Below are 11,990 nucleotides of genomic sequence, written 5' to 3'. Positions count from 1 at the left end.
GAACTGGCCATGTTCGTTGGTCAGGTAATACACCGGTCATTCTGATGAAAGGCTGTGGTCTCTAACACCCAGGCGCGTGAGAATGGCAAGCACCCGGAAACTGCAACGCGTGACAGAGATAAGAACGCGTACGTGAGAAAGATGAGCAAAGCAATCCAACGTCAGCAAAGCGAGCCTATCTTTCCTTTATAAAATCCCTCACAGAGGCCTGTTGCGTATAATCACCCCCAGATTATTATAATCTCAATCAGTCTCTTCTTTTTCATCTTCCTCGAGTCAAAGACATGAAAACCCTAATTGTTTCTGTTCTTCCATTACTTCTACTCTTCACCTTCTATTTCAGATCCTCATATTCCGAAGGAATGAAACTGCCCCGCAATTGCATCCGCCAGTGCGGTGGCATCGACATCACTTATCCATTTGGAATTGAAGAAGGTTGTTATCTAGTAGGTTTCAAGGTCACCTGCAATGATAAAGACGGTCCACCAGTCCTCGACCGGGTCCAGCTGCCAATTAAAAAAATTGAGCTTCCAGAAAAAGTAATCCTACTTATTAAAGGACGGATGGCGGTAGACAAGCAGATCGCGGCCAGAAATGGTGGTCAGCTGATACCTGGTGATTCTTCTACTAACACGTCCAATGCAAATTGCATTCAGCTGGAATTGCCATTCACGGTGTCGGGTCGGTGGAGTAAGTTCGTGGCCTTGGGCTGCGACACCAAGGCCTACGTCAACACCACTAACTTCGTGAGCGGTTGCGAGTGTCAGTGGACGCTTGGTAAGGCTGGGGATACCGTGCATGGCGGGCTCGGCCACTGCCGTAGCATGATACCCGATGGACATACCCGGTTCTGCTACAACGTTACGAATTTCTTCAACTACATTAATTCCAGTTGCGCGACAAGGTATAGCTTTGCGGGGTTGGTGGAAGATGAGTACCATTTCAACGAGTCGTTACTGATGAATTTCGCTAGCCATGTGAATTCTACAGATCAGTTGGGCCTTCCGTTGGCTGCTATCTGGGCCATGGAAGACCTAAATGGAAGCAAGTGCGGTTCCAATACCGTCTGGAATATCTCAAGGAGGGGTTCCGGCTATGTCTGCTACTGTAAAGATGGTGGTGACGGGAATCCGTATCTCGACGGGAAGGGAGGATGTCGACATGAAGGTAGACATCTAGACCGTTCACTAACCATTGAATGACTTGTGAATTTAAGAATACCCACAAGGAACCAGAGATGAATTCTTCTTAGTAGGATTTATGTCCTGCCACCTGCTGTTCTAGACTGTTTGTCTATATGGTCTGTCTTAGCATCGTCCTTAAGGTGGGCCACACATCTCCGGACAACGGGTTTCAATGATTTGGTTCACCTTGATAAGATCCAGTGAAGCCCTTGCAGACGTGGTCATACACATGAAGGTAGGTAGGGTGCCAAATTACCCGCCAACATTATCATGTAGATGATCTAACCGTTTGTCTGTGTGATTTGGTCCCACTATGTGATGATTCAGACGGTGTACTGCACTCATAATTTGAATGCATATAGCTTACTAATTAACTTGCTGTCTCTTGAATTTTTAAATAATAAGATGTAGTCTTATGTACTTTGAATATATCGAAGTAGTCATTTCACTGCCTCCCAATATTATTTACCGGAGTTAGACATGTACCTCCTAATAACACTCACCGCATGTGAAATATTCAGCCTTGTACAAACCATGACATATATTCAGCTGCCAACTGTGCACGAATAAGGCACATGAGACATAATCTGCTTTCCTTCATTTATTTTAGGATATTGTTAAGAAGAAAGCTTAAAATGAGCCACGTGGAGAGCACTGACTGACTTTACCTTGTCTATCAAATAATTCATTAATACATTCTCAAGGTATCCCGCTTGAGATAAACATTACATGCTCCTCTTCTTGTCTCTGTGTATGTCAATGCCGAACCTTCTTTACAGCTTCCAAATCTTCCATCTCAAATGTCCTTAATAGCTAAGTCTTTAGTGTGTCGATTTTAAATATGTTATTACTGACGATAAGCATGTCATCAACATACAATAATAAAATAATGAACTTCCTATCACTCAGTGTCTTGTAATAGACACAATGATTATAATATCACTCATGGTAAACTTCTGATTCACTAAGAAAGAATTGAATTTCTTGTACAAATGTCTAGGAGACTGTTTCAGGTTGTAGAACGACCTCTTCAACCTAAAAACCTTGTTCTCTGTCTCATATGTTTCTAAATCTTATGGTTGCTTTATGTAAATTTGCTCTTTTAATTTTCTATGCAGAAAAGAAGTTTTCACATCTATTTATTCTAGCTTGAGATTGTATTGGGCAACCAGTGCCAATACGAATACGATATATACTCTATTCACTGCAGGCACGAATATCTTAGTGAAGTCTATACATTCTCTCTAAGTATATTTATTCGCTACCAACTTTGCCTTGTACATATCGTATTTCATCTTTAAAATCCACTTGCACTCAATTACTTTTTCGGCCGATGGGAAGCTTCACCAGCTCTTACGTCTTATTCTTGTACATGGAATTTATCTCGTCGTGCATTACTGCTTTCCATTTTTCGATATTTAGATTGTCACGAGTCTCATGAAAAGTATACGGATTTTCCTAATCTGTAATGATGCCAAATGTGACATTTAACTCATATATGTATTTCACTGGTAACCTACAATACCTTGGTGAATTCCTTCTCATAAGTGGCTACTCCACCTGCTCTTGTACCTGTGTTCATGTCTCAGTAGCCTGTATTTCATTTATGTTTAATTGAACGTCAACAACCAACCTTTCAGCTTCCTTGTGCTCAACTTTACGAAATAAAGATCATTCGTCGAATTTGATGTTACGACTGAGGATAATCTTCCATATGGTATGGTCATATAGCTTATACCCCTTCACACCATTACCATAACCGATAAAGACGTACTTTTTTAGCCATTTGGTCTAGCTTATTTTTCTCAATTAACGATACGTGAGAGCAAGCATTGAAATCAAATACACGCAATCTCAAGTAGTCTACCTGCTGACCACTATACACTTCCTTTGAAAACTTACATTCAATGGCCGTAGAATGAGATCGATTCACAAAGTAACAAGCTGTGTTAATAGCTTCAGTCCACAATTTCTTGCCCAACTGAGCATTAGTGATCATGTATCGAGTCTTCTCCAAGAGAGTCTGATTTATCCGCTAAGCCATATCATTCTGCTCTGGTGTGTAGTGCATTGTGTTGTACTTCACGATCCCTTCATCTTTACAATATCGATTAAATTGTCCATCATTATCTGTCATAATTTAAAATTTGTTGGTAGAATGTTTTACCTACGAAAAAAACTCATTTAGGGAAGAAAATTTTCGTTGGTAGAAGTAGGTTTTCTTGTAGTGTCAACACTTTCACATTTCATTCTTACTATTTTTCTATTATTTCCTTCCGTTGTATGAAGTCGATAAAAATTTTAAATTTATATTTTATAAAATAACCCTTACTCAATATTTTTTACACTTATTTTGCATTTTATATTTCAATTTGTATTTTGAGAAGTCTGACATGTAATAACGGCTTTGGTTGCAGGTACAGACCCGAGATTAATTGTGGCTCTAGGTAGGATCACACCTCTCTTTTACCTTTGCAAACTACTGAGTTATTAAACAATCCCTTTCACACACGTGCCAAGTCTGAAAATAATATGGAACATCTGACTGGTGGATAAATCCCATCATTAGGCTGACCGTACGAAAAAAAAGTATTCAGGCTTATCTTCCCACGTTCTAATAACACGTGGCTGCTTGATAAATGGTTGAGCCTGAATATTTTGTATGATTATCTTTGGTTGTGTGTCCCCATGCATGCATGCCTGTGCCAACCAACATATTAAATTATGCATATATATGAAAAGGAAAAAAGTTTCAATTTAGGTCAACCTCATGGAAGCTTCCATAAGTTCGACCTCCGTGAAACCCACCATGATGTGTATCGAGCATCACACCATGCATTTGGTGGAACTTTCCATGGTGGCCCATGGACCTAAAAATCAGGCCAATCCACAGCTTAGGCGGACCACACATAGACAACAGTTAAAAGTAGATGCCACTGATTAAAACCTTCCTGATTGTTTATAGGGTTCATTAAGATGCAGTTGAGACATCCAACCTATCCATTATCTGTGTCCTACTTAGATGAGGACTAACACTAAATTTAAGGCCATCCCAAAACCAATATGGTCCCACTAAGTGCTTTTAGATGTTTTAGGCATGATTTCACATTATTTAAGATTGAGTGGCTCGCCTGAGTTTAAAAAAAAGGCTGATTTTTAAGACATCCCATAACCTAGAAAAGACCCACCAAATGCACGGTATTGATGTCTGAGAAACATCATGGTGGGTCCACAAAGCTCGACATCATAGGAATCTCCCATGAGGCTGACTTTATAGAACCTTTTACCGAATATGTAGTGTATGCCCGTACAAAATGAGGAGACCAGGCCTGCGGTCTAAGTGGGAAACGGATTGGCTACTCCCCTGCCACCAGCCAATGGCTGATGGTCGGTGCTTTGTGGGGCCCACCATGATGTATGTGTTTCATCCACGCCCTCTATCTATTTTTCTAGATCATTTTATGATATGAGACCAAGAATGAGGTATATCCTAACCTCAAGTGATCCACATTACAGGAAATAATGTTGAATGAACGTCGACCATTAAAAACTTTTTGAGGGCCACAAAAGTTTTTGATCAAGCTGATCTTTGTTTTGTCGCTTCATCTAGGTCTGTATGACCTAATCAACATATTAGATGTCAAATAAACAGTAGAGTGGGCCTTAGGAGGATTTTAATGGTAGATATCTAATCACTATTGTTTTCCTGTGGTGTGGTCCACCTGAGATTTATATTCCTCAAATTTTTAGAAGTAAGCCCTAAAATGATCTTTAAAAATGGATTAAACACATACATCATGGTGGGTCCCACAGAGCACCGACCACCAGCCACGGGGCTGGTGCTGGGGGAGTAGCCATGTCCCTTCTCGTCTAAGTGGGGGTGGGCTTAGGTGGGCTCCACTTTGATGTGTATGTGAAATTCAGTTTGAGCATGTTAGGGGTAATGCCTTCCACGATTCAGTTGGGCTATGCCAAAGGAAAAAGTTGCGAGGAACGCCAACCCTTGATTTTTATAGGAGCTATTGTAATGTTCACGTGAAATCATTCCAACCCTTATATCAGTCATCCCAATTTAATTTTATATCCAGCGTAATTATGCTGACTTACACCAGAGGAAAGAGTTAGGAGGGATTTCCATCCTTGACTTGTCCAAGATCAACCATAATAATTATGTGAAATTCACTCCAAACATTAGATGCCACGGTAAAATTTAAGCTTGGGTCCAAAAATAAGCCTATCTGTGATTCAGGTGAGCCACACAATGAAAAATAGTTTAGAGGTTGAGCATTATCTTGTACAGTGTTGCTAACCATGTGGTTCACCTTAATCACAAATAAGATTGATATTTGAACCTTGAGCCTAATATGAGGTGATGCACATGATAATCAGGGTGGTACATGAGCATCACGGTGGGGCCCAACACACACACACACATATAAAAAGAAGCTGAAAATGACAATGAGGTTGATCCACTTGTTGGGTGGCCCACACCACTAAGTTGAGTCCATCGATGATTTTGTGCCCCACTCAAAGATTGTATATATCCTTGTCCAAAGCTTGTCTATCCTATGCATGAGACATGTTGGGGAGATGTAAGGCTTGTAATTTAGTGAAAGTTAACATATAGGCTTAGGTTTTCACCCCAATTACATCTTAGATGATGATATTAACATTCATATTTCCGTTACTGCCTTGTTGAAAACATGAATCCCTTATAGAAAACATGAATCTTGAGTGTGAATCCTCTATGTTGAAAGCACAAGTAATTCCAGTGCCAGCGCTTCTCCTTTGTCCACGTCATTTCGGATGAATGTAGCTAACAGGAAAACGCTAAATTTCTCACACCAAATGGATTGCATGCCCGCTGCGCAACACAACTTTTAGCGTATGAAACTTCTCTAGTTCCAAGATATTATTATTATTATTATTTTTTTGTTATATCTATACTGTTCATAAAAATTTTCAAATAATTTTGGAGCATGAGCTAAAAAATGAGTTACATCAAAGGCTCAAGTGGACCACACCACAGAATAGAGTGGGGATGGAACAAATATCAGCTTCATCAGAGCATTCCGTGGCCTCAATAAGTTTTCAACAGTAGCATTAATTCCTATTGTTTCCTATGGTGTGGTCCATTTGAGCTTTGGTTATGCGTTGTTTTTATGCTCATATTATGGGCCTGCGTAAATTTCAAAGAGTGAAGAAATTCTGTTGCTTGCGGGGAGAAAACAAAGGCCGGCAGTGTTAACATATGGAACTTCCCCAGGCCCGACCATGTTGTATTTATAAGATCTACACCTTCCATCCATTTTTTCCATACAAGAGAAAAAAGAGGCATATCTAAGGCTCAAGTGGGCCACGCGCTGCAGAAAACAGTGGGAATTGAACGTTTACCAATTGAAAGCTTTTTTGGGCTGCAGAAGGCTCTATTAAGTTGATAGTTGTGCTTTCCCTTCCTTCAAGTCTTTATGACATCATAAAGAGATTAGATGACAAATAAACCTGACAGTTGACCCTACTCAGGAAGGTTATAACAACCCAGCTGCATTCTGTAGTGTAGTCCACTGGAGCTTTAGATGTGGCTCATGCTGTAGAATAATCCGGAAAAATTGATGGACGGTGTGGATCTAATATATAAATCATAGTGGGACTAGAGAAATTCCACTCCTTGAAAACTGGGTTATGTAGTGCATAATCCATTGGTGAGAGAGAAAATGGCGTGTTTAGTTAGCTGTCGTCTTCTGACGTAGACCAATGAGAAGCAACGGCACTGAATTATCTTGTGCCTTCAACACGGACAATCCGCACTCATTTCAAATAAATTAATCTCATACAATCATTCCTTCAATAAACGTTTCTTAGGATGTCCCTTGGAGCATATAATCTTAAGATCATATAAGATTCAACGAGGGTAAAAATCTATCCCTGAAATCTAGCTGACCAGCTGTGGTACGTTGGGCACCGAAACCTGCTTCAAAAGGGACCGGAATTGTATAATAGTATATAAAAACCTATTTTTAGGAGTGCGTAGAATACACAGGCTCTTTGGGTCACCATATATAATATAAATCTGTACTGTCCATCAGGTGATAAACCTCATGTTCATGGTACATACAAAAAGATCAGCCCAATGTGAACAATGTAAAATTACATGCTATAGTCTGTCTTAGTTTTAGATTAGATTGATTTTTGTATCTTCCCTTCATTCCGGGTAGTTAGTCCTAATAAACGGATTTGATAAAAGACACCACAGTTGCCCCCACAAACAAAGCAATGGTTGGCGTTCCATCCTTATTATTCTCTGTGGTGTGGCCCATGTGAGTTGTGCATCTTGATGATTTTTGTCCCCATGACCCAACATATAGAGGAGTGCATGCGCCTGATCGTCGGAGTGGATTTCACATGAAGAACTTGGGGGTGTTTTTGTAGCTAAGATGTGTAGTCTGAACACATCATGTGGCCCACTCATCAACTGAGCCACGAGTGTAAATCGAATTCAAACCGCTTGTCATTTGTTTTCTAACCCTTGATTCTTCTTATACACTCGTCGCTTACCTGATGAGTGGACCAGACAAATTCAAGGGCCCCACTTGATGAATGTCTTGAAGAAGCCTCCAATCTTTGGCATGTGTGATGCTGATAATGACCTCAGCATAGACTGGACTACTCGCCCAATTAATGTAACTAATGTAAGATACAAACACTATCGTAAATACACTCAATGGTGCGGTCAGGATCGGGTCAGATCTTGGTCCGAGTTTTAGAACAATGGCTTAAAACTAACATGTGGTTGGGTTTGGATGGCAAATGAGCAGCTGGTGTAGGACTAGCGGTTAGCCTTCTAGGAGCATCATGGTCATATGACTCTTTCCTTCAAAAGAAGCTCATTCAAAAGGCGCAAGCAGCCTTCAAAGATAATGGAGGTCCCTTCTTGCAAGATTTGATCGCTAATAAAGCTGATGAAATTGGTGCTACTAGTGATAGTGCTCAGACTCTCACCATCTTCACTCAAGAAAACCTTGAGAAGGCAATCAAACTCCTCAAGAAGGGCTCTGACCTCGCTATGAGGATACGTCCGGGTATAAGGTTTACAGGAAAGCTTCCTGATGATAGGAAGATTGATATGAGGCCATTCAAGATAGAGGAAAAGGAGGAGCTCCAACCGTTCTTGAAAGAGATAATGACTCTTTGCCGTGTTAACCATCTGAACGTAGTGAAGCTCTTGGGTTGTTGCTTGGAGACCACCCATCATCCGTGGTTAGTCTATGAATACGTTTCCAACCTCACTCTCTACAACCATCTCCATGCGAATGCAGACCCCGAAGCTCACTTGAGGTGGAAAGACCTATTGAAGATTGCTAAGGGAACGGCAAGGGCGCTTGCCAATTTGCATGCACTCAGTGTCTGGCATAGGGATGTGAGGTCATCAAACATACTCTTAGATGAAAACGGTAACCCCAAAGTAGTCGAATTTGGAGTGGCGAGGGTGTTGTCGAGCGTGTCTTATGTAAAACAGAGTATTGGGTATCTGGATCCTGAGTATATTCATACAAAGCAGCTGACGGATAAGAGTGATGTGTATAGCTTTGGCGTCCTCCTAGTCGAGCTCTTAACGGGGGAGGACCCCAACTCTGATCAGAGCAAGCAAAAGGGTGGTAGCCTTACTATGAATTTCATTTCCGAGTTGAATCAGAACCGTCTAGAGTTGGTTGTCAAGGATTGTCTCCTGGTAGAAGCAGGGATGGATCAGTTGCAAGCACTTGCGAAGCTTGCAGAGGATTGCCTCAAGTTCAGTGGGAAGGAAAGGCCAGCGATGAACGAGGTGATGGGAAAGTTGTGTTTGATTGGAGATGGAGATGAGCAAGGGGCAGACAGGGTGCCTGAAGAAGGTGGTGAGGGGAAACAAAACAATGGTGATGATGGCAATGGGACGGATGTGCAAGAGATGATCACAAACGTCATCAATTATGTCGCGCCATCCTTGAGTGAGGGTGTTTAACAAGGTCATCTTCTCTTCTCTGCCAAGAAGAAGAAGATAAGAAGTGTCTATGATTGAAGTTGTTTCTTTTTCTTTTCCGTTTTCTTTGTTTCTTTCAAATGTCTATGATTGAAGTAGTATGTTTTGGCTTGATGAGAAAAGAATAAATGTCTATGATTGAAGTTGTGTGTTCAGGGTTGATGCGAAAAGAATAAATGTTAATTTTAAAGTAACTCTATTTTGCATGAAAATGTTGTCTCGATGATACAAATGACATGATGATTTATCATTTCGGGCCGTCCGTCGCTATCCTGCCGAGGATTGAAAAGCAATGAAGATGGAGATGCTGTGATGGTTGAGCATGTAAAGCATATGCGTTGTTTTGTAATCTGATTCCCTAGTGACCCCTCCATTACCGACCTCCCTACTGGTTAGGTACGGGTCCATGTTGTCTATTAATTTTGTGAGCTAAATATTTTAGACATTAGACAAAAATAGACAGATCTAAAGCTCAAGTCGACAACACCTCTAATAGCCTCTGGAGCGATTGCATGTGGCTGTCAGCAATGTAGAAGGGTAGAGCAGTTATCTGAAGTGCTTCTATTGCAGCTTTTCAATTTCGACTTTCTTGGGAAAGTAATGGACCTCTGACTTCGACAATATTCAGGTGCTAGGCCGTCTTAACAACTAAAACAGTTCTTATTTTTGAGACTTCTCCTGTTTCGACGAGGACTGTTCTGTCGCACTCCCTCCTCATGGAGAATGTCACCTCTTGATTTTCCTTCTTTTTCCCTTTTTCCGCCGGCCGACGCCCAATGTACTTGTGGAGCCCACCTGAATGTCTAGTTTTTTTGTACATCCTTGTTTCTTATTAACAAAGATATGGGGGTATCCCCTTTAAATTAAAAAAAGTGGACCACACCTCAATAAGCGGTGGGGTTAGTGACGCCCACCTTGAAACCTTCTTAGGGCGACAGTGATGAATAATGGCCATCCAACCTGTTCATAAGGTCACATGAACTTAGATGAAGGGAAAATACAAATACATATCAGCCAAATTCAAAACTTCTTTAGCCCCAAAAAGTTTCAAGGGTGGGTTTTTAAATCCACACTTTTTCCTATGGTAATGACGTAGGGATGAACGTGATGAGGATAACTATTACGAATTCTTGGAGCTTATCTGAACTCCTCATAAAGACTTCTCGAATCCACGAGGAAAGAAAACAGAAAATAGAAATAAATTCTAATAAATTCAGAATTGATTAATTGATGACTAAAAACGAGTTCACAACCCTTTAAATAGGGGTATCAAGTAATGAGAAAGAAATCAGAATTAAACTGCAACTAAAACTCCTAGAATCCACGACTTACTATAAATAGTAAACTTATTATTTATAGACGGTCGTGATGTCTACTAGTGCGCAAGGTTTTCGGCCAAAAATAATAAGTATCCTATTTGGCTTCACCAAACCGTTCCCCTAATTATTCTAAGCTCTTTTCACGTTAGACGCAACTCCTAAAGCCCGATGGATGAAGAGTTATAATCAAACTAAAACTTACTATTTATAGTAAAGACGAAATTAAAATAGGGAAACGACCGTCGATCCGGGGGTATTTCGCAAATCCGGCTTGTGCAACCCGGCGTAGTGGGGTTGGTTAGCTAAAGTAGTTCGTTCTACCACAAAATTATATATTTTACGCCCGATAACTCATTCCAGATTGTGAGATACGCCCGATCTAAGGTCTGACGGTTCGGATAACTTCTGTCGTCGACCGAATCTTTTATAATCTATCTTGGCCATGAAACTGTCTGCAACCCGCTCTACATCAAGTAGGGTCACTTGAGATTTGAATCTGCCTTACTTTTCGGTTGATACACTAAAATGAGCTGGTATAATGGATGGATGGCATAGATATAATGTTATAACTATATTGCAGAATTAATACATCGTGTATGTATCAATAACGAAGATTCAACATAATAATCTTAAGGCGTACCTAATTGGGAAGACATTCCTGATGCCTTGGTGTCACTTGATGGGAATCTTGATCTTGTGCACCTTATATCCTTTACGAGAACCTCTCAATGGGAATTAGAGTTTTCTCTCTAAAGTGGGTGAGGAAATTAAGACATCTATTTATAGGAAATAAGGCTAGAGAAGCTTACCCATTACATTTCTCTACTCTAGAGTTTTCATATCGTAGATTTCCATATCCGGCTTAATAACCGTGTATAGGGACCACGATTCAAGCGTCTTACCCTATACCTTATTTGCAATGATCATAACTACAGTGGGGCCCACTGAAACACTCAATCTGAATAATCCAACGGTCAAATCTAAATCATTGATCATGTGTGGCCCACTTGATGGAGTTTTACATTCTCCCACTTGGACTACATTGATCTCTGAAAGAAAATAAAAAAATATTTTATTTTATTTGTGAAAAAATAATCTTATAAAATGCATTTGTTTTAAAAGTTTCTAATGGATGCATTTCTAAATTTTAAAACAATACTGTTGGATAATTATGAACAACGTTTGTCAGATTCAGTCAATCAAAAATAATTATTAAGACTGGTTCATGATATATAATCAATACAACATTATACTTTTCGAAGTGCAATGAATCATGGCTAAGAATACCAGTAGCCTTAACGATATAGATCAAGAATATGGAGTGTCGTATGAAGATTATATGGCCAATGTGATCAAACGTGCCTATCTTCAAGTGGTTATTCTGAGCATGTCACTAAGACACAAACCAAAGTCTTGCTTACTCCAAACTAAAAGTGCACACTGAAGGAGAAGAAAAATATAAACTGAATA

The 11,990-nt window shown here is 40.2% G+C and overlaps 1 protein-coding gene across 1 annotated transcript; it reads left to right on the top strand.

Annotated features, from left to right (window-relative positions):
• The first annotated feature begins 223 nt into the window (after nucleotides 1-223).
• Nucleotides 224-9,183, top strand: LOC131249633 (wall-associated receptor kinase 5-like). The gene is made up of 3 exons (XM_058250423.1): nucleotides 224-1,167; nucleotides 3,602-3,631; nucleotides 8,000-9,183. The coding sequence occupies exons 1-3, from the start codon at nucleotides 285-287 to the stop codon at nucleotides 9,181-9,183; spliced, it is 2,097 nt and encodes a 698-aa protein (XP_058106406.1). The 5' UTR covers nucleotides 224-284.
• Nucleotides 9,184-11,990: the final 2,807 nt, after the last annotated feature.

Source organism: Magnolia sinica, chromosome 1 (genome assembly GCF_029962835.1).
Source record: "Magnolia sinica isolate HGM2019 chromosome 1, MsV1, whole genome shotgun sequence".
Taxonomy (NCBI): domain Eukaryota; kingdom Viridiplantae; phylum Streptophyta; class Magnoliopsida; order Magnoliales; family Magnoliaceae; genus Magnolia; species Magnolia sinica.
This window is presented reverse-complemented; position numbering and strand designations above follow the sequence as displayed.

Excerpts from the sequence above, each read along its gene's own strand:
- LOC131249633 (XM_058250423.1), top strand. The coding sequence starts at position 285 with ATGAAAACCCTAATTGTTTCTGTTCTTCCATTACTTCTACTCTTCACC. Across the intron at positions 1,168-3,601 it reads GGGAGGATGTCGACATGAAG|GTACAGACCCGAGATTAATT; the intron begins GTAGACATCTAG and ends CTTTGGTTGCAG. Across the intron at positions 3,632-7,999 it reads GAGATTAATTGTGGCTCTAG|CTGGTGTAGGACTAGCGGTT; the intron begins GTAGGATCACAC and ends GCAAATGAGCAG.